Raw genomic sequence first — 26813 nt, forward strand, 5'->3', positions numbered from 1 at the left:
GGTGGGTTCCCGGGATCCAAAAGAAAGAAGCAGCCTGGCCCTAGTGGACGGAGCACGGGTCTTGGGTTTAGAAGCACCTGGATTCTAATCCCGGCTCTGCCACTTGTCTGCTGTGTGACCTTGGGCAAGTCGCTTCACTTCTCTGTGCCTCAGTTACCTCCTCTGTAAAATGAGGATTAATAATACTGATGGCATTTGTTTAGCGCTTACTATGTGCCAAGCACTGTTCATAGCGCTGTAATACTGTGAGCCCCGTGTGGGACACGGGCTGAGTTCAATCTGATTGGCGTGTATCTACCCCAGCGCTTAATACAGTGCTGGATATATAGTAAGAAAAAAAAAAGGACCCAAACCACAGAAATAATATTTTAAGTGAAAAAACCCACACACTCAGAGTCTACTAACTCTCGTGACTCAGTGGAAAGAGCATGGGCTTGGGAGTCAGAGGTCGTGGGTTCTAATCCCGGCTCCGCCACATGTCTGCTGTGTGACCTTGGGCAAGCACTTAACTTCTCTGAGCCTCAGTTACCTCGTCTGTAAAATGGGGGTTAAGACTGTGAGCCCCACGTGGGACAACCTGATCACCTTGTATCCCCTCCCAGTGTTTAGAACAGTGCTTTGCACATAGTAAGCGCTTAATAAATGCCATTATTATTATTATCATGTCTACTGTGTGACCTTGGGCAAGCACTTAACTTCTCTGAGCCTCAGTTACCTCATCTGTAAAATGGGGATTAAGACTGTGAGCCCCATGTGGGACAACCTGATTACCTTGTATCCCCCCAGCGCTTAGAACAGTGCTTTGGACATAGCAAGTGCTTAACAAATGCCATCACTATTATTATTATAAGCAGCGTGGCCTAGTGGATACGGCACGGGCTTGAGAGTCAGAAGGACCTGGGTTCCAATTCTGACTCCGCCACACGTCCGTTGTGTGACCTTGGGCAAAACACTTCACTTCTCTGGGTCTCAGGTACCTCACTTGTGAGGGGATTAAGAGGGTGAGTCCCATGTGGGACAAGGACTGTGTCCAACCTGATTAACTTGTATCTACCCCAGTGCTTAGAACAATGCTTGGTACATAGTAAGCACTTAACAAGTATCATTCAACGTCGGGGGGGGAGGTGTAGCTATCTGAGCGGTAACTACCACGGGCCCTGCAGGTCTTCAAAGTGCCCATGAACCAGAACATGATGTGCCCTGGTCAAAAGTTCCCAGCCGCAGCCTCTCATCACTAAAGGCGAGCACGCTGAGAGCAATTCCAATTCAACAGGGCAACTGCAGAAAAGCCCTCCACGGTGAGGGGACGGCAGTCTAATAATAATGATGGCATTTATTAAGCACTTACTATGTGCAAAGCGCTGTTCTAAGCGCTGGGGAGGTTGCAAGGTGATCAGGTTGTCCCATGGGGGACTCACAGTCGTAATCCCCATTTTACAGATGAGGTAACTGAGGTACAGCGAAGTTAAGGGACTTGCCCAAAGTCTAGAAAACAGGACTCCAGCCCGTTGGGCATCAGGACTAAAATCCGCTCCAGACTCGATGACTGCGTCAGTCTTCCTCCAGATCTCTCCACCTCCAGCCTCTCCCTTCTCTAGTCCATATTTCAATCGGTCGTACTTACTGAGCACTGTGCGCAGAGCACTTTACTAAGCCCTTAAATCCATTCTTCACTGTGTATCGTTTTGCTTAAACATCATGGTCAGCATAGCTCCCAGCTCCTCAAAAACCTCCAGTGGCTGGTTGCCCATCTATCTCTGAATCAAGGAGAAACTCCTGACCTCTGGCAGTCTAGAAAACCGGACCCCAGCCCGCTGGGCATCAGGACTAAAATCCGCTCCCGACTCGATGACTGCATCAGTCTTCCTCCAGATCTCCCCGCCTCCAGCCTCTCCCTTCTCTAGTCCATATTTCAATCAGTTGTATTTACTGAGCACTGTGTGCAGAGCACTTTACTAAGCCCTTAAATCCATTCTTCACTGTGTATCGTTTTGCTTAAACATCATGGTCAGCATAGCTCCCAGCTCCTCAAAAACCTCCAGTGGCTGGTTGCCCATCTATCTCTGAATCAAGGAGAAACTCCTGACCTCTGGCAGTCTAGAAAACCGGACTCCAGCCCGCTGGGCATCAGGACTAAAATCTGCTCCGGACTTGACGACTGCGTCGGCCTTCCTCCAGGCCTCCCTGCCTCCAGCCTCTCCCTTCTCTAGTCCATATTTCAATCAGTCGTACTTACTGAGCACTGTGTGCAGAGCACTTTACTAAGCCCTTAAATCCATTCTTCACTGTGTATCGTTTTTCTTAAACATCATGGTCAGCATAGCTCCCAGCTCCTCAAAAACCTCCAGTGGCTGGTTGCCCATCTATCTCTGAATCAAGGAGAAACTCCTGACCTCTGGCAGTCTAGAAAACCAGACTCCAGCCCGCTGGGCATCAGGATTAAAATCCGCTCCGGACTCGACGACTGCGTCGGCCTTCCTCCAGGCCTCCCTGCCTCCAGCCTCTCCCTTCTCTAGTCCATATTTCAATCAGTCGTACTTACTGAGCACTGTGTGCAGAGCACTTTACTAAGCCCTTAAATCCATTCTTCACTGTGTATCGTTTTGCTTAAACATCACCGTAGCTCCCAGCTCCTCAAAAACCTCCAGTGGCTGGTTGCCCATCTATCTCTGAATCAAGGAGAAACTCCTGACCTCTGGCAGTCTAGAAAACCAGACTCCAGCCCGCTGGGCATCAGGATTAAAATCCGCTCCGGACTCGACGACTGCGTCGGCCTTCCTCCAGGCCTCCCCGCCTCCAGCCTCTCCCTTCTCTAGTCCATATTTCAATCGGTCGTACTTACTGAGCACTGTGTGCAGAGCACTTTACTAAGCCCTTAAATCCATTCTTCACTGTGTATCGTTTTGCTTAAACATCACCGTAGCTCCCAGCTCCTCAAAAACCTCCAGTGGCTGGTTGCCCATCTATCTCTGAATCAAGGAGAACTCCTGACCTCTGGCAGTCTAGAAAACCGGACCCCAGCCTGCTGGGCATCAGGATTAAAATCCGCTCCGGACTCGACGACTGCGTCGGCCTTCCTCCAGACCTCCCTGCCTCCAGCCTCTCCCTTCTCTAGTCCATATATCAATCAGTTGTACTTACTGAGCACTGTGTGCAGAGCACTTTACTAAGCCCTTAAATCCATTCTTCACTGTGTGTCGTTTTTCTTAAACATCATGGTCAGCATAGCTCCCAGCTCCTCAAAAACCTCCAGTGGCTGGTTGCCCATCTATCTCTGAATCAAGGAGAAACTCCTGACCTCTGGCTTTCCGGCACTCAATCAGCTCTCCCTGCTACTTATCTTTATTCCTCTCCCATCCCAACTCAACCCTGATGCATGACACTAACTCCACCCTCATTCCTGGGCCTCCTTCTCTCCTCCCTCACCACTGACCTCTAGCTCCGTTCCTCCCTCCTGCTTGGAGCTCCCTCCCTCTCCACTTCATTTATTCATTCAATCGTTATTTATTGAGCGCTTACGGTGTGCAGAGCACTGTACTAAGCGCCTGGGAAGTACAAGTTGGCAACATATAGAGATGGTCCTACCCAACAGTGGGCTCACAGTCTAGAAGGGGGAGTCCACTTCCGACAGACCATCTCTCTCTCCCAACTCCTCCGGGAAGCCTTCCCTGATCAATCTCTCACGGCCGAGTGGAAAGAGCACAGGCCTGGGAATCAGAGGACGTGGGTTCTAATGCCTGGCTCTGCCCCTTGTCCGCTGTGTGACTGCGGGCAAGTCACTTCACTTCTCTGTGCCTCAGTTTCCTCATCTGGAAAATGGCGATTAAGACTGTGAGTGCTAGGTGGGACAGGGACGGTGTCCAACCTGACAATCTTGTATCTACCCCAGTGCTTAATACAGTGCCTGGCACATAGTAAGCACTTAATGAATACCATTATTATCATCATTATTATTATTATTATCTCCCCACCTTATGCCCTTCCCTCCTGCCACTTCTTATTTCCCCTCTCTCCACAGCACTTACTGTACGTATCTTTCTTCAAAGTTTGATGCTTTCCCCTACGTGTAATCTAGTTTAGTGTCAGCCTCTCAGGCTACACTATAAACTCCTTGAGGGCAGAGATCAGGTGTAGTAACTCTATTGTACTCTCCCAAGGGTTTAGAACAGGACTCTGCCCACAGTAAGTAGGGAACCAATACCATGGATTAATTTAAAGTTCCATACACAAATGATGTTCCTTGAAAATGCCCGTCTGGTGGATGGCACTTGATTTGCCCGGTAAAAGTTAGGATTAGGAGTCATCTCAAAACTTCTAGTAAGAAACTCCCTTCTGTCCCTGTGATATATTGTTAGACACCCCTAAATTACTGCGTAATCTTCAATGCAGTCATTCCAAGCACAGCATCCTGACTTCACATGAATTTTCTGTAGCGTGACCTTGAAGTAGAAATCCACTCAAAACCACCGGTGAACCCAATATAAAACAGATCCCCAACCAAGAGGGGACACGACAGCGAAACCTAGACTGTAAGCTCACTGTAAGCAGGGAATCTGTCTGTTTATTTGTATTGTACTCTCCCCAACACTTAGTACAGTGCTCTGCACCCAGTAAGTGCTCAATAAATAAGAGCACTGTACTAAGGACTTGGGAGAGTACATTTATTGGCTGGCAGCCCCACTGCCCCATCCCGCATCGTGGCCAGAGCACTGTGGCCTGGTGGAAAGAGCCTGGGGGTCAGAGGATCTGGGTTCAAATCACAGTGCCACTTGTCTGCTGTGTGATCTTCAGGCAGTCACTTCACTTCTCTGGGCCTCAGTTGCTTCATCTACAAAATGGGGATTCACTAATTGTTCTCCCTCCTACTTGGACTGGGAAACCCTGGTGATCTTGTATCTAGTCCAGTGCTCAGTGCCTGGCACATAGTAAGTCCCTAACAAATGCCGCAATTATTATTATTATTGTTCTAGACATCCAAAGGTGTGGTCACAGCTGTAATAATAATAATAATAATAATAATAATAATAATAATAATAATAATAATAATAATAATAATAATAATAGCATTTATTAAGCGCTATGTGCAAAACACCGTTCTAAGCGCTGGGGAGGTTAACAAGGTGATCAGGTTGTCCCACGGGGGGCTCACAGTCTTCATCCCCATTTTACAGGTGAGGTAACTGAGGCCCAGAGAAGTGAAGTGACTTGCCCAAAGTCACACAGCTGATAAGTGGCGGAGCAGGGATTTGAACCCATGACCCCTGACTCCAAAGCCCGGGCTCTTTCCACTGAGCCACGCTGCTTCTTGTTGTACCTTGTTGCTCTTGCTGTACCATCCAACATGCCTACCTCTTCCTCCAAGTATTACTCCCCGCATTACTGTTAGCTCCCGTGCAAGAAGAAAAGTGTCGCTCTCCAGCTTTTCCAATACTCTCCTGGAGGATCAAGCTGAAAGGTTACACAAGTCCACACTTCTAGGATTAGTCCAACACCGCTCAACGCAGAATATATAGCGAAGCCTTTAAGATCAACTGAATTTTCACGACTACTGGGAAATTACATTCAAGTCTTTAGTAGATGTCTAAATTGCGCGGAATAAGTGGCATTGAAAAAACAAAAAATCCACCTCTCAGGTTAGAAGTTAAAAATGGAATCAAGAGAATGTATTGAGTACCTGTGCGCAGAACACTGTACTCTGGGCCCGGGAGGTTATTTGTTCATTCAGTCGTATTTATTGAGAGCTTACTGTGTGCAGGGTACTGTACTAAGTGCTTGGGAGAGGACAATATAACAACAGACAATAATGGAATGAGCTTAAGTAATGAGCCTGCAATCTAGACTGCACATATAGGCATCTGTTATTCATCCCACTCTCAACCCCACAACTCTTACATACACGCCTATAAATTATAACTAATAAACTATTGATTTATATTAATGTCTAGAGGGAACGTGGGCAGGAAACAAGTCTGCCAACTCTGCTGCACTGTATTCTCTCGAGCACTTAGGACAGTGCTCTGCACAAAGTAAGCCCTCAAGAAATATTCATCCATTGAATCATATTTATTGAGTGCCTACTGTGTGTAGAGCACTGTACTAAACGCTTGGAAAGCACAATTCAGCAATAGAGACAATCTCTGACCACACAAGGCTTACAGTCTAGTTTGGGGGGAGACAGACATCAAAACAACAGGCATCAATATAAATAAATGGAATTACAGATATATACATATATATATGAAAGTACTGTGTGGCGGGACGGTGCAGGGAGAGGAAAGGGAGCGCATCGAGGTGAGGCGGAAGGGCGGGGGAGCCGAGGAAAAGGGGGCTTCTGACTGAATGAATTAAATGGGATAGTGTTAGATGATTCAATCCCTGATCTAAAGAGCTTCCAGTCTAGCGGGAAGACGGACACCAAATTGCAGGCAGGAAAAAGAAGAGGAAGGAAAGATGGATCTTTGGATGAGTGACTGCTTAAACAGTAGAACATTTAAGGTTAAATGAACAGACGTGCCCTGGGTGACTGCAGCAAAGGCCTCAAATGGGATGTGGGGAGGAGGGAAATTAAAATCAGGGAAAGTCTCCCAGGGGAGGAGAGACTACTCTGAAGGCACAGCGAGCCGGAGTCTGGCAGATCTGAAGGGAGAAGGAGTTCCAGACAGGAGGGTGGACATAAGCAAGGAGGCGGGAGAGGCAAGAACGAGGCTGGTTTGGGAAGACTGACGTGGACAAGCTGGGCGAAGAGAGGGGCTGACAAGAGTGGGAGAGAGCTGGCTGAGAGCCAACGGTCGGGAGTTTCTGCTCCAAGTGGAGAAGGATGGATAATAGTTGGGGGCTTCCTAGGAGTGGGGAGACAGTGTTGGAAAAATGATCGGGGCAGGAGGATGGTTGGAGGAAGGGGAGGCTGGAGGCAGGGAGGCCGGCGAAAAGGCAGCTGATACGGTTGTCTAGTCCAGCTTTGGCGAGTGTGGGGAGGCCGATGGGATGGAGAGGAAGGGGAAGAGTCCGGGAATGTCGGGGAGGGAAAAACTGACTGGATTTAGTGACAGAATGAGTTGAAAGATAGGGAGGAGTCAAGAACACTACCGAGTTTGTGGGTTTAGAGCCTTTCCCTTCCCTTCCCAATCCTGGCTGCCTCCAACACAGCCGACGCGGGGTGCCTCTCCTCGCTGGCCCTCCAAGCCCCTCCACCACACGCCTTCTGGGGGGACTCCCTCTGACAGCGGAGTCGGTCTCCCTCATAGGGAGGCCTGCACTAATTCACCCACTAATCACGGACATGCAAACCTGATCCAAGGCCCCCAGAGTTGGCTTGGGGAAAAAAAGTCCAGGGCTGGGAGGTGGGAGACCTGAGTTCTAATTCCAGCCCTGGTAATAATAATAATGATAGCATTTATTAGGCACTTACTATGTGCAAAGCTCTGTTCTAAGCACTGGGGAGGTTACAAGGTGATCAGGTTGTCCCACGGGGCACTCACAGTCTTAACCCCCATTTTGCAGGTGCGGGAACTGAGGCCCAGCGAAGTGACTTGCCCAAAGTCACACAGCTGGCAATTGGCGGAGTCGGGATTTGAACTCATGACCTCTGACTACAAAGCCCGGGCTCTTTCCACTGAGCCATGGGCAACTCTGGAGTCATTTAACTTCTCGGTGCCTCAGTTCCCTCCTCGGTAAAATGGGGATTACATACTCGCACTTGCTGTGTGGAGGAAAGGATTGTATCTGATCTCATCATCCCGAATTTACCCTGGAATTTAGCACATCGCGCTTAACAGACACCACAATTATTAGTACTAGTCGTTCGCATTTAGATGTCTGACTTGCCACCATTCGGTAAAAAGATTATAAACAGTCAAAAGTTCTTTCAGATTGAAACTGCCAACCTACTAAATATTAAAGCAAGCTGCAAGACATATTAATGCGGGCAAATCAAGAAATCTAATTAGCCCAATGCTTTTCAAATGTAGGCCCCCATTTGTAACTTTCCAAGTCGAGACAAAACACGGCGGATTCTAAGAGCGATACCAGCTCCACTAGAGCCGGGCTATTAAAAGTCACACGAGGCGGCGACGGGCAAGTTTCTCCATCCTTTTCTCCTCCGATTCGTTTCGCACAGTCCCCCGAATGAACTGTATTTTCTGAGTGCTAACTGCGTGCAGAGCACTGTACTAAGTGCCTGGGAGATTACAACCCAATTGAGTTGGTGCCCAACATCTCTCCTCTCAAGGGAAACGGAATGGCCTAATGGAAAGAGCCCAGGCCTGGGAATTAGAAGGCCTGGATTCTCACCCCGGCTCTGCCTCTTGTCCGGCGCGTGACCTCGGCCAACTCGCTTCACTCCTCTGGGCCTCAGTTTCCTCACCCGTAAAATGGAGATTAAATCTTCCTCCTTCCTACTTAGACTGCAAGCCCCACGTGCGACAAGGATCGTGTCCAACCCAATGATGTTGTATCTACCCCAGCTCTTACGACGGTGCCCGGCACCCAATATTCATTTAGCGATTGATTAAAATACCACACTTCAGGAATCCACAACCTGTTTCTCAGTCAGGTCCTCCTGGAGGCCGGCACCAGTCAGGTGTGGCTCTCAAACTCCAAAGGTGAAGCGGCCTGGATCCAAGCCCCGGCCGCCCTCACTTGGCACGCCTCCGGAGAGCGTCCGCAGCCGAGTCCCACCGAGGCACCACCTGGAGAGCTTCCGGCTTCCTTCTGGGCCAGCTCCCGCACAACAGAACACCACCTCCACCTTAGCTTTCCAAAGTCTCTCCCTCAGTGACCTCACTCTGTCCTCAAAATATCCCCGGGAGCCAAGGAGAGGTGGTGATGACACCCATTTTCCAGATACGGAAACTGAGGCTCAGGGAGGCTAAGTGAGGGGCCCAGGGTCCCCCAGCAGGAGGTTAGGAGCTGCCCCGACCTGCGGGTACTCCGCTAGATCCACGGCCCCGCCCCAGTTGGAGCGGCCGGCCCACTGAGGACAGTCAAGCGCTTAGTACAGTGCTCGGCACCCAGTAAGCGCTCAATAAATACGATTGAACGAATGAAAATCAGAAGAGCAGCTGCCCTGGTTGGGGGATGGGCTGATGTCTTCTAGGGGCTCACCCTTCCTGGGGTCCACTTTGGGGGCCCAAGCTCTCCAAAGGTGGAGGCTGGCCGTTAAATCTAGGGTCCTACGGAGCTCCAAGCGCACCTGACCTTCTGGGCCGGAACTTAAGGAAAAGTGAATGGGAACCTTTGGAAATCTTCTAGAAATCTTCTACAGAAGCAGCTTGGCTCAGTGAAAAAGAGCCCAGGCTTGGGAGTCAGAGGACATGGGTTCGAATCCCGGCTCCACCACGTCTGCTGTGTGACCTTGGGTGAGTCACTTAACTTCTCTGAGCCTCAGTTCCCTCATCTGTAAAATGGGGATTAAGACTGTGAGCCCCACATGGGACAACCTGATCACCCTGTATCCCCCCAGCGCTTAGAACAGTGCTTTGCACATAGTAAGCGCTAACAAATGCCATTATTATTCTTATTCTAGTGTGTAATTTAGATTTCCGGGACGAGAGGCCCTCGGAATGCCCAGGCTTCACATGTCTCCTCTCCCTCACCCGACTCCACCGTGGCGCACAAGAAATGCTCCGAACGTGTCAGACCAATGGGATGCCCAGCCGGGAATTCTTGCTCGACCAGGTGACTTGGCGGTCCCACCTGGCCCAGGACGGAGGACAAGGACCCCAGCCCCTCATATCCCGGAGGCCGGCCCGGAGCCCCAGGCAGAGCCGGTCCCCACGCTGGGATACACAACGGGTGCCCAGACGGAAGGGTTACGGAGCGTGAGGCCCGACCAGCCGGACGCTCACTGTCCCTTGGGGGCCGGGAGGGTGGAGGGGGTAGACAAGTTATTTTTCACGTCCACGAGCAGCCCTGACTCAACAGACACGGGAAGCTTTGAGGGTCTGGCCTCTCCGGACCCGAAATACCGTTGTCCCTGGCAAGCCCAATTCTCAGGTCGGGGCTGGCTCCTTTACAGGGCTAGTGTGCCACCGCCAAAATGCACCGAGCGTGCCCTCGACAGGGGAGGAAAGGGCGGTTCAAGTTTTGATTCAAATGGTTCTGGCTGAGCTGAGTTCTGGGGGAGCAGTTTAAATCGCTGTTTGTCCCTCTCCTTCCCCTGAGAGTTTAGAGAATCCACCCCAAGAGGAATGTGAATTTTTGAATATCGGGGAGCCAACCTGGGCTGGATTCTGATTTGGACCCGTCCACCGACCAACTGGGGTTGGGGGCTCCCCAGCTAACCCGGACCCCTGGAAGGCTCGTCAGGGTGGGCGTGACGCTTCTTCGGCACCCGGGTTGCCGGTGGCGGAGGGTCATCCCGGCCTCCCCCTGCCCAAGAAGGCCTGGCCCTGCGTGAAGAGGTCACGGCTCTCCTCCCCAGAGTCTTGGGGATCTTTGGGTCCCTCCCTGCCCCCCTCAACTTAAACCAGCCTCTTTCATGGATTCACACAGCTCCTCTAACTGAACTCAGTCAGTCGGGGCCCATGCAATCTTGACCCGGTAGTACTCCGTCCCGTCCACCCCCCCGCCGCCCCCTCCCCTGCTGTATGCTCTCCAGACATCGAGTGCCTTCTGTATGCTCTCAACAATACTAATTGATGATGACAAAAGAGTTCTAGAAGGCTACCACATCGGATGATTCTGCAAGAGAATACCAATGATTCAGTTCACTTCATATTTGAGAACACTGAACAAATATTTTCGGTTGTGCCACTAGCTCAAGAAAACGCCTCCAAACGATCACGGCAGATCTGAGGCCACCTTCCTTCCGAAAGGCCGGACAGAGAAGAGAATTGTTCGAGTGGCACTACAGTTATTTTTTTTTTATTAACCGACTGCTTTCTTTGCCCAAACTGCTTAGCTGAGGCAATCGGGAAGGCAGACGAGTAAATTAGTTCATTTGCACTGCCCGAGAGGAGCTGCGTGGCCAAATGAAAACATAAAATACGGGAGAAAACCTTAGTGAGGACTCTGCATTAGCTAAAGTCTTGAACTTACCAGACACGCAAAGAAATGATCGGCCAAACCTAAAATTTAGCTAGAAGAATCCTTCTCAGCATCGAAACCTCCAAGAGCGCGGACGCTGACGACAAATCAATACGGTACAAAATACACGCCAAGCCTGGCTTTGTACACAACACATTCTGCATGTCACACCAACTAATAACTTGAGAGAAAAACCAAGGCTTCCACAGTTACCGAGAACCCATTAGTCACATCTAAACCCTTCTCAAAAATTGAGTTTTAAGATGGAGAAAGGTTGATGGAAAAACCCTGTCGGAAGAGCTGAAGGATGAGGGTGCCGAAACACTCGGTCAGAGCCAAAGTGAGACTGGACGGAAGAGGAAGGCGGCTGGCGTCGGAATGCCCACGGGAGAGCCTTACTAACTTCAAACTGGAGACGAAAAGTCCAGAGGGGAAAAATCACATGGGTCGACTCGGGTACCGGCGTTTTAAAATCAAGTTTATGTAGTGAAAAGCACTCCCCCCAGACCCCACCACCACCACCGCTGCAGAAAAAGCTGGGGTCATCTTTATATTTCTCTCCCGACTGCAATCCCTTTAAAAAGCAATCAATACTACGTGCAGACAAAGGTGGTACGGTAAAAATACCTAAGAAATAGTTCTGCAAATCCCCTTCCAGCCTCTCTGGCAGGAATCCTAAAGCGGCACTGCAATCCGAGGAGGGCTTTGCCTAGTTTAGCTCTACCGTTTCTCGGACAAAGATTACGGCACCTCGGCCCGGCAGCGCCTTCCCCGCTCACGTTCCGCCCTCCGGCCTCCGATTCCAGGATCGCTCATCCCGGCTGGGCCTGAAAAGGGGTCAGCCCAACGCACTGGCTCCGGGAATGCATTTCCAAGGCAATACACACTGTAGTGCTGTAATCTGATTTTTGTGTCTCGGGTCCAAGCCCGCTATCACATTACAGAAGCAAGACACCGAGGGACGAGACAAGAGGCGAAGCTCCCAGGGCCCCGCGCCAGTTCGAGGCAGAAATCCAGCCCCGGGTGGTATCTACTGAGCGCCGAACACTGTGCTAAGCACAGATTTCGGGAGCGACCAGCGACAGCTCCTTAGCGCAGGGGGCACAGTGGGAATTGAGAGCGGAAGAGCGGGCAGGGAATGTGCCTGCTCCTTCTGCTATTCCCCCAGGCGCTTAGGATAGTGTGCGGCCCAGAGCGCTCAATAAACACCCCTGATTGACATCCGACAGTGACTCTTCCCGCCTTGAAAGGCCCAACTCCTCCAGGAGGCCTTCCCAGACTAAGCCCCCGGCTCTTCCTCATCTCCCACTCCCTTTGGCATCGCCCTGCTTTGCCCCCTCTGCTCTTCCCTTCGCTTCCCAGCCCCAATGTCCGTATCGGTCATTTTATTTATAATAATGATGGTGTTTGTTAAGCGCTTACTATGTGCAAAGCACTGTTCTAAGCGTGTATATCGATGTCTGCCCCCTCCCTCCAGACTGTCAGCTGGAGGTGGGCAGGGAATGTCACTGTTCATTGTGGCGCCGTACTCTCCAGCGGTCAATCGCTGGGAATGAACCAATAAACGCCGGCACCATGGTGACCACCCGACTCGGAAACCTTGTAGGCGCCCTCCATCCTGACACGCCTAGCTCCGGCCGCCGGGATTCTCCCTTTCCCCAGCCACCGTCGGGATCTGGCCAGGCCGGTCCCGCTCCTTGGGCACGCCACATCCTAACCCGCGGCTCCGGATTTCGGGAAGAATCGTTGGGAAAGTCTGGAGCGTCGGCGGGAAGGGGGCTCGAATCCACCCAGGGAAAGCTTTCCTGCCCCGGCACGCCTGGAAAACAACTCTCCTGGAAAACAAAACTCCTTGCATGTCCCCAACTTGAACTCCCAAAGGTAGTCGGCACCCTCCGCCGTCCCTCTCCAATTCATTCCTATTTACTGAGCACTTACTGTGCGCACAGCACTGTGCTGAGCGCTTACTGTCTGCCAAGCACTTAGGAGAATGCACTTAGAACCAACGGTCACCTTCCCTGCTCACTGCGAGCTCACGCCTGTCAATCAACCAATAAGGGGCACTTACTGGACGCTTAACAGGCACAGAGCACTGTTCATTCCTATTTACCGAGCGCTTACTGTGTGCACAGCACTGTGCTGAGCGCTTACTGTGCCAAGCGCTTAGGAGAGTGCACTTAGAACAACAAACGGTCACCTTCCCTGCTCACCGCGAGCTCACGCCTGTCAATCAACCAATCAGGGGCACTTACTGGACGCTTAACAGGCGCAGAGCACTATTCATTCCTATTTACCGAGCGGCGCTTACTGTGTGCTGAGCGCTTACTGTGTGCACAGCACTGTGCTGAGCGCTTACTGTGTGCCAAGCGCTTAGGAGAGTGCTCTTAGAACAACAAACGGTCACCTTCCCTGCTCACTGCGAGCTCACTCCCGTCAATCAGGGGCACTTACTGGACGCTTAACAGGCGCACAGTACTGTGCTGAGCGCTTCAGAAGAACAAACGGTCACCTTCCCTGCTCACCGCGAGCTCACTCCCATCAATCAGGGGCACTTACTGGACGCTTAACAGGCGCACAGCACTGTGCTGAGCGCTTCAGAACAACAAACGGTCACCTTCCCTGCTCACCGCGAGCTCACGCCCGTCAATCAACCGCTCAATCAGGGGCGCTTACTGGCCGCTTAACAGGTGCAGAGCGCCGTGCTGGGCGCTTAGTACACTCAACCCCTCCCGAACACACCCCAGCCGCACAAGGAAGGGATTTTTGGGGGGGTGTGTCTTTTTGTTGAGCTCCAAATCAACAAAAGCCCGCTGATCTCCAGATCCCAGCGCTCCGCACAGCGTGGGCGCTCGCTGAATAGGCCGGAGGGAAGGGTGCAAGGGTACATATTCATTCTATTTATTTTATTTTGTAAATATGTTTTGTTTTGTTCTCTGTCTCCCCCTTCTAGACTGTGAGCCCGCTGTTCGGTAGGGACCGTCTCTATATGTTGCCAACTTGGACTTCCCAAGCGCTTAGTACAGTGCTCTGCACACAGTAAGCGCTCAATAAATACGATTGAATGAATGAATGAATGAAGGGGACGATCCGGGGGTGTGTGTGACCTCTGACCCCAGGCCCCCCCCCCGCACATCCAGCCCCGGCTCTGTTGCCGATTCGTCCTCTCCCGAGCGCTTAGTCCAGTGCTCTGCACACAGGAGGCGCTCAATAAATAAGCCGTTAGTCCGGTGCTGTGCACACCGGAGGTGCTTAATAAATAAGCGCTTAGTCCCGGCGCTGTGCACACAGGAGGCGCTTGATAAATAAGCGCTTAGTCCGGCGCTCTGCACACAGGAGACGCTCAGTAAATAAGCCGTTAGTCCGGCGCTGTGCACACAGGAGGCGCTCAATAAATAAGCCGTCTCAGTACCGAGGGGGTGCTCAATGAATAAACCGTTAGTCCGGCGCTTTGCACAGAGAGGGCGCTCCATAAACAGGCGCTGCAGGAGGCGCTCAGTGAATAAGCCGTTAGTCCGGCGCGGTGCACAGAGGGGGCGCTCCATAAATAGGCGCTTAGTCCGGTGCGGTGCACAGAGGGGGCGCTCCATAAATAGGCGCTTAGTCCGGCGCTCTGCACCGAGGGGGCGCTCAGTAAACAGGCGCTGAGTGAATAAGCCGTTAGTCCGGCGCTGGGCACAGTGGGGGCGCTCAGTAAACAACCGCTTAGTCCGGCGCTGGGCACAGAGGGGGCGCTCAATAAATAAGCGCTTAGTCCGGCGCTGGGCACAGAGGGGGCGCTCCATAAATAGGCGCTCAGTCCGGCGCTCGGCACAGAGGGGGCGCTCAATAAATAAGCAAGCGCTTAGTCCGGCGCTGGGCACAGAGGGGACGCTCAATAAATAAGCGCTGAGTCCGGCGCTGGGCACAGAGGGGGCGCTCAATAAACAAGCGCCTAGCCCGGCGCTCTGCACAGAGAGGGCGCTCCATAAACAAGCGCTTAGTACAGAGGGGGCGCTCCATAAATAGGCGCTGAGTGAATAAGCCGTTAGTCCGGCGCTGGGCACAGTGGGGGCGCTCAGTAAACAAGCGCTTAGTCCGGCGCTGGGCACAGAGGGGGCGCTCCCTAAATAGGCGCCCAGTCCGGCGTTGGGCACAGAGGGGGCGCTCCATAGATAGGCGCTTAGTCCGGCGCTGGGCACAGAGGGGGTGCTCAATAAATAAGCGCTTAGTCCGGCGCTCTGCACAGAGGGGGCGCTCAATAAATAAGCAAGCGCTTAGTCGGCGCTGGGCACAGAGGGGGCGCTCCATAAGTAGGCGCTCAGCCCGGCGCTCTGCACAGACGGGGCGCTCCATAAACAAGCGCTTAGTACAGAGGGGGCGCTCCATAAACAAGCGCTGAGCACAGAGGGGGCGCTCCCTAAATAGGCGCTCAGCCCGGCGCTCTGCACAGAGGGGGCGCTCCATAAACAAGCGCTTAGTACAGAGGGGGCGCTCAATAAATAAGCGCTGAGCACAGAGGGGGCGCTCCATAAATAGGCGCTGAGTCCGGCGCTGGGCACAGAGGGGGCGCTCCATAAATAGGCGCGCTGTCCGGCGCTGCGTACAGAGGGGGCGCTCCCTAAGTAGGCGCTCAGCCCGGCGCTCTGCACAGAGGGGGCGCTCCATCAACAAGCGCTTAGTACAGAGGGGGCGCTCCATAAGTAAGCGCTGAGCACAGGGGGGGCGTTCCATAAATAGGCGCTGAGTCCGGCGCTGGGCACAGAGGGGGCGCTCCCTAAATAGGCGCTGAGTCCGGCGCTCTGCACAGAGGGGGCGCTCAATAAGTAAGTGCTGAGCACAGAGGGGGCGCTCAATAAATAAGCGCTGGGCACAGGGGGGCGCTCAAGGGCCCGCCTCTCTACGTTGCCAACTTGCCCTTCCCAAGCGCTCAGTCCAGTGCTCCGCACACAGTCAGCGCTCAATAAATACGATTGAATGAATGAATGAATGAAACGAGCGCCGAGTCCGGCTCGGTGCACGGAGGGGGCGCTCCGTAAAGCCGGCCGGCCGGCCGGATGGGTCCTACTTATTGAGCGCTTCCTGGGGGCGGGGCAGCGGACGGAGCGCTTGGGAAGTCCAAGTCCAACCCGACAACGGGCTGCGCTCGCGGGCTTGGGAGGAGATGGAGGATGAGGGACGGAGAGGGAGGGAGGGAGGGAGGCGCACAAAGTCCCCAAAGTTTGCAGCCCGGGCGGAGGCGGCCCAACCGCCGCTAACGGCCGCCGGGGGGGGGAGGGAGGGGATGGAGGGGAGGGGGTCCTACCGTGGGGGCGGGAGCCCAGCGCCGGCAGCAGCAGCAGCGGCAGCAGCAGCGGGAGCAGCGGCAGCGTGGTGGGGAGGGGCGGGGGTCCCCGCGCCGCCCGCGCCATCCCCCCCCCCCCCGCCCGCCCGCCCGCCGGCTCCCGTCCGCGGCCCCCGCTCCTCCTCCGGACCCGCCCGCGCCCACACTGCGCGAACTGCCCGCCGCCCCGACTCCCGGACACTCGGACCGCACCACCCCGCCCCGCGCCCGGGGGGGGGCCGCGATGGGGCCGGGCCCACAGCGCCGCCGCGGGGGGAGCCTCAGACGGACCGCCACGGGAAAGGGCGTCTCTACTCCCTCGCGCCCCCCCCTTGGGGTGGCCAACGTCCGTTCGGACAAAGGGGGGCCCCTCTCTCGGCGCGCGCGCCCCCCGGCTCCCCCCCCTCCGGCTGCGCGGGGAATGGTCTCGCCCCGCCCCAGGCCCCGCCCCCGGCCCCGCCCCCGGCCCCGCCCCCTTTATCCTCGGCCCGCTGCCGCCCGGGGATCCCTCATTCATTCGTTCGGTCGGTCATTCATTCATTCATTCATTCGCTCATTTGCATTTATTGAGCGCCGCCTGTGTGCGCGGCACCGTACTAAGCGCTTGGGAGAGTACAACTCGGCAACATATTCATTCATTCGTTCGCTCTTTCATTCATTCAGGCATTCGTTCATTCATTCATTCAGGCATTCGTTCATTCGTTCATCCGTCCATTCATTCATTCATTCATTCATTCATTCGCCCATTCACTCATTCATTCATTAAGGCACTCGTTCATTCATTCATCCGTCCATTCATTCATTCATTCATTCATTCGCCCATTCACTCATTCATTCATTAAGGCACTCGTTCATTCATTCATCCGTCCATTCATTCATTCATGTATTCATTCATGCATTCGTCAATCGTCCATTCATTTGTCCATTCACTCATTCATTCATGCCTGCATTCGTTCATTCATTCATCCATTCATTCATGCATTCGTTCATTCATTCATCCATGCATTCATTCATTCATTCATCAATCATGCATGCATTCATTCATTCGTTCATTCAGTCATCCATGCAATCATTCATTCATCTCAATCATGCATGCATTCATTCATTCGTTCATTCATTCATCCATTCATCAATCATGCATGCATGCATTCATTCGTTCATTCATTCGTTCATTCATTCATCCATTCATTCATGCATTCGTTCATTCATTCATCCATGCATTCATTCATTCATTCATCAATCATGCATGCATTCATTCATTCGTTCATTCAGTCATCCATGCAATCATTCATTCATCTCAATCATGCTTGCATTCATTCATTCGTTCATTCATTCATCCATTCATCAATCATGCATGCATGCATTCATTCGTTCATTCATTCAGTCATTCATGCATTCGTTCATTCATTGAGTCATTCATGCATTCGTTGTTTGTTCGTTAATTTGTTAATTCATTCATTCGTTGTTCGTTCACTCGTTCGTTCATTCGTTCATTCATTCATATTTATTGAACACCAACAGTGTGCAGAGCACTGGACAAAGCGCTTGGGAAGTCCAATTCAACAACATATCATAATAATGACGGTATTTGTTAAGCGCTTATTATGTGCCAGAGGGATACAAGGTGATCAGGTTGCCCCACGTGGGGCTCATGGTCTTCATCCCCATTTTACAGATGAGGGAACTGAGGCGCAGAGAAGTGAAGTGACTTGCCCAAGGTCACAGAGCAGACATGAGGTGGAGCCGGAATTTGAACCCGTGACCTCTGACTCCCAAATCCATGCTCTTTCCTCTGAGCCACGCTGCTTCTCCATTCATTCATTCATTCATATTTATTGAGCACCTACTGTGTGCAGAGCCCTGGACTCAGCGCTTGGGAAGTCTAATTCAGCAACATACAATGATAATGATGGAATTTGTTAGACGCTTACTATGTGTCAAGCACTGTTCTAAGTGCTGGGGGGGATACAAGGTGATCAGGTTGTCCCACATGGGGCTCACAGCCTTAATCCCCATTTTCCAGATGAGGTAACTGAGGCCCAGAGAAGTGAAGTGACTTGCCCAAAGTCACCCAGCTGACAAGTGGCCGAGCCGGGATTAGAACCCACGACCTCTGACTCTCAAGCCCGGGCTCTTTCCACTGAGCCACGCCACGCGACAATCCCTACCCAACAGCGGGCTCACAGTCTAGAAGGGGGAGACAGACAGCAAAACAAAACAAGTAGACAGTTACCTTTCATTCATTCAATCGTATTTATTGAGCGCTTACTGTGTGCAGGGCACTGTACTAAGCGCTTGGGAAGTACAAGTTGACAACATATAGAGACGGTCCCTACCCAACAGCGGGCTCACAGTCTAGAAGGGGGAGACAGACAAGACAAAACATCTTAAAATAAAATAAATAGAATGAATATGTACAAATAAAATAAATAAATAAATCAAGTAATAAATATGTACAAACATATATACATATATACAGGTGGTGTGGGGAATTAAGACTGTGAGCCCCACGTGGGATGACCTGATCACCTTGTGCCCTCCCCAGTGCTTAGAACAGTGCTTTGCACATAGTAAGCACTTAATAAATGCCATCATCATTATTATTATTATTACCATCAGAATAAATAGAATTATGGCTATATACACATCATTAAGCAGCATGGCACAGTGGAAAGAGCATGGGCTTTGGAGTCAGAGGTCATGGGTTCAAATCCCGGCTCTGCCTATTGTCAGCTGTGTGACTCTGGGCAAGTCACTTAACTTCTCTGTGACTCAGTTACTTCATCTGTAAAATGGGGATTAAGTCTGTGAGCCCCCCGTGGGACAACCTGATCACCTTGTAACCTCACCAGCGCTTAGAACAGTGCTTTGCGCATAGTAAGCTCTTAGTAAAAGCCATTATTACTATTATTATTATCATTAATGAAATAAATAGAGTAATAAATATGTACAAATAGACACAAGTGCTGCGGGGAGGGGAAAGGGGTAGGGCAGAGGGAGGAGGAGGTGAGGAAAAGGGGGATCAGTCTGGGAAGGCCTCCTGGAAGAGGTGAGCTCTCAGTAGGGCTTTGAAGGGAGGAAGAGAGCTAACTTGGCGGTTAGATAGAAAAAATAGAATAAATAGAATAGATAGATAAATAGAATAGTAAATATGTACAAGTAAAATAAATAGTAAAATAAATAGAGTAATCACCATCATCATCATCATCAATCGTATTTATTGAGCGCTTACTATGTGCAGAGCACTGTACTAAGCGCTTGGGAAGTACAAATTGGCAACATATAGAGACAGTCCCTACCCAACAGTGGGCTCACAGTCTAAAAGGGGGAGACAGAGAACAAAACCAAACCTACTAACAAAATAAAATAAATAGGATAGATATGCACAAGTAAAATAAATAAATAAATAGAGTAATAAATATGTACAAACATATGTACATATATTCAGGTGCTGTGGGGAAGGGAAGGAGGTAAGATGGGGGGATGGGGAGGGGGAGAGGAAAAAGAGCCCCAGAGTGTGGCTCAGTGGAAAGAGCCCGGGCTTGTTAGACAGAGGTTGTGGGTTCTAATTCCGGCTCTGCCGCTTGTCCGCTGTGTGACCTTGGGTAAGTCGCTTCACTTCTCTGTGCCTCAGTGACCTCATCTGTAAAATGGGGATGAAGACTGTGAGCCCCACGTGGGACAACCTGATTACCTTGGATCTACCCCAGCGCTTAGAACAATGCTTAGCACATAGTAAGCGCTTAACAAACACCATAATAATAACTACTATTATTATTATTATCATTCCCCACCCCCTGTAGTCTAGACTGTGAGCCCGTTGTTGGGGAGGGACCATCTCCATATGTTGCCAATTTGTGCTTCCCAAGTGCCTAGCACAGTGCTCTGCACACAGTAAGCGCTCAATAAATACGATTGAATGAGTAAATGAATTCAGGCTGATTCTTCCCCAGGCGGAGCGGTAGAGCCCCGGCCTGCAAGTCGTGGGGTCGTGGCTTCTAACCATGGGAAGCAGCGTGGCTTAGTGGAAAGAGCACGGGCCTGGGAATCAGAAGTCGTGGGTTCTAATCCCGCCGCTTATCAGCTGTGTGACTTTGGGCAAGTCACTTAACCTCTCTGGGCCTCAGTTACCTCATCTGTAAAATGGGGATTAAGACTGGAAGCCCCACGTGGGGCAACCTGATTACCTTGTATCTACTGCAGCGCTTGGCACATAGAGCTCAACAAATGCTATATATAAAAAAGCGCTTAGAACAGTGCTTGGCACATAGTAAGCGCTTAACAAATACTATTAAAAAAATCACTTCACTTCTCTGGGCCTCAGTTCCCAAATCCGGGAAATAGGGATTGAGACCGGGAGCCCCAAGTGGGACTGTGGTCGACCCCATTTGCTTGTGTCTATCTCAGTGCTTAGCACAGAGCTTGGCACATAGTAAGCGCTTTAACACGTATCGCCATTACTATTCTTCTTCTCCCTCCCTTGGCCACTCTCCCACCCAGACTGATTCTTTTCCAACTGTCCTCGGCTCAGTCCAATTCTTTCCCAAGTAGTCCTGGACTTGGCTTCTTCTTCTCCCACCCTCCCCTCCCCTAGTTCAGGCTGATTAATAATAATAATAATAATAATAATAATAATAATAATAATAATAATAATAATAATAATAATAATATTTGTTAAGCTCTTATTATGCACCAAGCCCTGGTCTAAGCGCTAGGTAATCAGATTGTCCCACGTGGGGCTCACAGTCTCAATCCCCATTTTATAGATGATGTAAAGCAGCCTGAGAAGCAGCGTGGCTCAGCGGAAAGAGCCCGGGCTTGGGAGCCAGAGGTCATGGGTTCGAATCCCGGCTTCACCCCTTGTCAGCCGTGTGACCTTGGGCAAGTCACTTCACTTCTCTGAGCCTCAGTTCCCTCATCTGTAAAATGGGGATGAAGACTGTGAGCCACAAGTGGGCCGACCTGATCACCTTGTATCGCCCCCAGAACAATGCTTCGCACATAGTTAACAGACTCCATCATCATCATTATTATTATTACATAACCGTGGCACAGAGAAGTTGTGACTTACCCAAAGTCACACAGCTGACAAGCGGCGGAGCTGGGATTTGAACCCACGACCTCTGAGTTCCAAGCCCGGGCCCTTTCCACTGAGCCACGCTGCTTCCCATGATTCTGGCTCAGTGGAAAGAGCCCGGGCTTTGGAGTCAGAGGTCATGGGTTCAAGTCCCGGCTCTGCCAATTGTCAGTTGTGTGACTTTGGGCAAGTCACTTCACTTCTCTGGGCCTTGGTTGCCTCATCTGTAAAATGGGGATTAAGACTGTGAGCCCAAGTGGGACAACCTGATCACCTTGTAACCTCCCCAGCACTTAGAACAGTGCTTTGCACATAGTAAATGCTTAATAAATGCCATTATTATTATTATTATTATTATTATTATTATTATTATTTATTATTATTCTCCACCCCTTGGCTCAGGCTGATTTCTTCTCCTTTCCATTCATTCATTCAATCATATTTATTGAGCGCTTACTGTGCGCAGAGCACTGTACTAAGCGCTTGGGAAGTCCTCCTCCCCCCTCCCCATCCCCCCCACATTATCTCTTTCCCCTCCCCACAGCACCTCTATATATGTATATATGTCTGTACGTATTTATTACTCTATTTATTTTATCTGTACATATTTATTCTATTTATTTTATTTTGCTAACATGTTTTGTTCTGTTCTCTGTCTCCCCCTTCTAGACTGTGAGCCCGCTGTTGGGTAGGGACCGTCTCTATATGTTGCCAACTTGGACTTCCCAAGCACTTAGTACAGTGCTCTGCACACAGTAAGCGCTCAATAAATTGTAAGCTGTGTGACTTTGGGCAAGTCACTTAACTTCTGTGTCCCTCATCTGTAAAATAGGGATTAAGACTGTGAGCCCCCCCATGGTACAACCTGATCACCTTGTAACCTCCCCAGCGCTTAGAACAGTGCTTTGCACATAGTAAGCGCTTAATAAATGCCATCATCATCATCATCATCAATAAATACGATTGAATGAATGAATGAATGAATGAATGAAGTACAAGTTCTCCTCCCCAATCAATCAATCCCTGTGCAGAGCACTGTACTAAGCACTTGGGAAGTCCAAGTTGGCAACATATAGAGACGGTCCCTACCCAACAGTGGGCTCACAGTCTAGAAGGGGGAGACAGAGAACAAAACAAAATGTATTAACAAAATCAAATAAATAGAATAGGTATGTACAAGTAAAATAAATCAATAAATAGAGTAATAAATCCGTACAAACATATATACATATATACAGGTGCTGTGGGGCAGGGAAGGAGGTAAGGCGGGGGGATGGAGAGGGGTCCCCACCCTGACCACCCCCAAGTTGGGCTGATTTTCCTCCAACCGCCCATTCCCAGGCCGAAGCCAATTCTTTCCCGATCAGCCCCTGGCTCAGGTCGATTCTTCCCCTCTTTCCTCTCCCGACCCCTCCCAGCCGGAGGCCAAGAGTCACCCCTAAGCCTGGCCCCTAGCATTTCATTCATTCATTCAATCGTATTTATTGAGCGCCTACTCTGTGCAGAGCACTGGACTAGCAGATCTGAGCCCACATCCAGGGTCATTTTAGTAAGAGCCGAGGACCCCGTGCTTCCCGGATTTCCCCGGGCCATCCCGTCGCTGGGAACCCTATGCCGTCTGAGCCCGTGCCAAGCGGGCGGCGTGTTGCCGAGCTGTAGGGACTGAAAAGGATTAGTGAGTTTTGGGCTTCACAAATGGATGACATGGAGATTTTTTTTTTTAATGTATTGCCTCCATACTTGGCGAAATTGGATTACCAGCGTGCTATGATTATACTCTCCTCTGACCTAGACAGGAGTGAGGGCAAGGGAGAGCAGTATTTATTGGTGTTTTATAGGCATTAACAGGGCACCACGCTGATGCTTTATATGCATGAGTGCGATGTGTTTTACTACCCATAATTTGTATTTATATAGCATCTTTCAACCAACGATGTCAAACCACTTGCTCCCTTCAAGAGAAAAGTGGAAATTATTCTTATCCTTATTTGAAAGCTTTCTAGACTGTGAGCCCACTGTTGGGTAGGGACCGTCTCTATACGTTGCCGACTTGTATTTCCCAAGCGCTTAGTACAGTGCTCTGCACACAGTAAGTGCTCAATAAATACGATTGAATGAATGAATGAATGAATTAATGAATGGAAGCTGGAAAAGCCTAGGCTCAGGAAAGCTAAGTGCCTGACAAAACACCAGTGTGGCATCATCATCATCATCGATTGAATTGATAGAGCTCTCACTACATGCAGGGCACTGTACTAAGCGCTTGGGAACTGTGTTTAACACAGCCCCCAGGTTCGGGACACTAAGATTCATTCATTCATTCATTCAATAGTATTTATTGAGCGCTTACTGTGTGCAGAGCACTGTACTAAGCGCTTGGGAAGTACAAGTTGGTAACATATAGAGACGGTCCCTACCCTTTAGCACGGATACTCAGATCCCTTTATATTACACCAGAGTTTCAAAGATAAAGGAAATCTATAATTTACCAGCTCTCTAGCTAGACTAGCTGCTTCCTTAAATCAATCAAGCGATATTTCTAGAGCACTTACTGTTTGCAGAGCACTCGGAAGAGTACGGTAATAATAATGATGATGGTATTTGTTAAGCGCTCACTATGTGCAAAGCACTGTTCTACGCGCTGGGGAGGTTACAAGGTGATCAGGTTGGCCCACGAGGGGCTCACAGCTTTAATCCCCATTTTACAGATGAGGTCACTGAGGCCCAGAGAAGTGAAGTGACTTGCCCAAAGTCCCACAGCTGACAGTTGGCGGAGCCGGGATTTGAACCCATGATCTCTGACTCCAAAGCCCGGGCTCTTTCCACCGAGCCACACTGCTTCTACCGCGCAAGTGGACGATACCATGTGTGAAATTCAGAGCCTAGACCCTTTTATCATTACTGATTAAATTTGTTGATCCGGGGAAAAAGATCGGTATCTAATCTCTTTTTTTACTCAAAGCCTAGAGTAATTAGTCACTTTTTATTACTAACCTTTAGCTTTAGAATTTTAGAGCTTTCCTGCTACGGTCTGAACTAGATAGCTTTCGGGACCGTTTTTACGTGTGGTAAAGTTTGGGATAAAAATCACTTCATTTGTCGCGAATTATACTCTCCCAACCCCTCAGTACATAGCTTTGCGTACAGTAAGCGTCCAATAAATCCCATGGATTGATTGAGTGATTTCTCCCAGATACTTGGAGGCTCTAGACAGCTTCGAGGAGTATATTGTTAAAGTGTGCATTGAAAAGTGTTCGCTTACACAAGTACCTATGAAACGGTCTATTCTCAAACGTACTGTAGCATGTTCATCTTGATTTCAGTCATAGAGGCTGCCAATTAACAAGCCTCATTAACTCAACGGAGAAGCAAACCACAGAGTTTGGAGTTTTACCGTAGAAGGGAATTATTTCCCGTTCTGGATAGTCTGCGTTGGGCTACGTGGTCACAAATTGTTCCCCAACACGGAGTAATTAAAAGAATTTAAGCTATCCATTAGAGAAAGGGTTGACAACCTAGGACATTTGGAGGCGTATCTGGCTCTCCTGGCAGCTAAATGCGCTTCTCAAGCTGACCCTAGGGCCATAATAATAATAATAATGGCATTTATTAGGCACTTACTATATGCAAAGCACTGTTCTAAGCACTGGGGAGGTTACAAGGTGATCAGGTTGTCCCATGTGGGGCTCACTGTCTTAATCCCCATTTTACAGAAGAGGGAACTGAGGCACAGAGAATTGAAGTGACTTGCCCAAAGTCACACAGCTGACAAGTGGCGGAGCTGGGATTTGAACCCAGGACCTTTGACTCCAAAGCCTGGGATTTTTACCACTGAGCCACGCTGCTTCTCAATGGAGGAGGTGGAGGTGAGGGGGGGTGGGGGAGCGTGGTCCCATTGAACATCCCACAATGTCTGGTTCTTTGTTACATTTATTGAGCACGTACTCTGTGCAGAGCACTGTGTTTGGCTCTTGGGAGAGTATAAAACATCAGCATTGGTAGACACGATTCCTGGGCATAAAGAGAAGCAGCAAGGCCTAATGGATAGAGTGCGGGCCTTGAAATCAGAAGGTGCTTGGCACATAGTAAGCGCTTAACAGTAAGTTAAGTAAGTTAATAGTAAGCTCTCCCTTTTAGACTGTGAGCCCACTGTTGGGTAGGGACTGTCTCTATATGTTGCCAGCTTGTACTTCCCAAACGCTTAGTACAGTGCTCTGCACACAGTAAGCACTCAATAAATACGATTGATTGATTGATTGATTAACAAATACCAGTATTATCATTATTATTGTCTTCTGTCTAACCTTGGGCAAGTCGCTTAACAACTCTGGGCCTCAGTTCCCTCATCTGTAAAATGGGGATTAAGATTATGAGCCCCATGTGGGACACGGACCGTGACCACTTGATTAGCGTCTACCCCAGCGCTTAGTATAGTGCCTGGAACACAGGAAGCACTTAACAAGTAGTATTTTTTTTAAAAAATGGAGAGAGCGGGGGTCTGTTAGCTATGAAGGGGAGGGAGTTCCTGGCGAGAGGGAGGAATCCTTGCAGAGAGCGTGTGGGCTGGGACTGCTGGACTCTGCTGACGCCTCACCCCCCGGGACGGGGTCTCAGCAACAGGAGGCCGCCCGTCCGTGGCTCCTTGCCCTGGAAGGCTCATCTGATCACCACCTGATCTGATCTGATCTGATCTGATCACCACCCTACGGGTCCTAGGCCAAGGGCGGGCAGTGGGGTCTTCCCAGCCCTTTGAGCCGGAGGCCCCTCCCATCCTCCCTGGATTTGGGGCACCCCACTCCATCGATGCCGGCGAGGAAGCAGAACCACCGGCTTCACCTGGTGCCCTGGGCAGGCGATGGCTACCATCACTTTTCCAGGCTGGGAACAAACGGTTCTTCTCACCCCAAAGTCCCATGAGGAGGAGCTGAGAGCCGACAGCCCACCTGGCTCCTCCCTATCCGCCCTGGCTGATCCTCTGGGACGGTGGGATTCAGTGAGACTGTAAGCCCCTCGTGGGACAGGGACTGTGTCTAACCCCATTTGCTTGTATCCACTCTAGCGCTTAGTATAAGTGCTAACGAATACCATAATAACAATAATTATTATTCCCTCTTTCTTCTATTCCCTCTCCCTTCTGGCCTCCTCACCTTTCCCTTCTTCTTTTCTCCCCCTCTCCCCAACCTCCTTTCTCCTTCCCTCTCTCATTTACCCCTTCTTCATTCTCCTTTCCCCTCCCTTCCTCCCCCCGGCACCTCACCTGGGTTGCATGTTTCACTAGTAGAGTACTCTACTAGTTAAATGCAGCTCACAGTTATTAGAACTTTCCTCAGCAATATTTCTGAATCTTTTATGAGGGAAAATATTCACAGCTCGGAGTACATCCAGCACATTGTTTAATTTAGATACCACAAA

At 50.4% G+C, this 26813-nt stretch overlaps 1 protein-coding gene across 1 annotated transcript in view; it reads right to left on the bottom strand.

Moving 5' to 3' along the window:
- The window catches only part of NECTIN3 (nectin cell adhesion molecule 3), a 110901-nt gene that overhangs the window by 45818 nt on the left and 38270 nt on the right, over nt 1-26813 (bottom strand). The window contains exon 4 of the mRNA XM_038766140.1: nt 16307-16655. Within this exon, the coding sequence (XP_038622068.1) occupies nt 16307-16655 (349 nt within the window). The remainder of the gene's footprint in view (nt 1-16306; nt 16656-26813) is intronic.

This window comes from Tachyglossus aculeatus, chromosome 24, assembly GCF_015852505.1.
Source record: "Tachyglossus aculeatus isolate mTacAcu1 chromosome 24, mTacAcu1.pri, whole genome shotgun sequence".
Classification (NCBI taxonomy): Eukaryota; Metazoa; Chordata; class Mammalia; order Monotremata; family Tachyglossidae; genus Tachyglossus; species Tachyglossus aculeatus.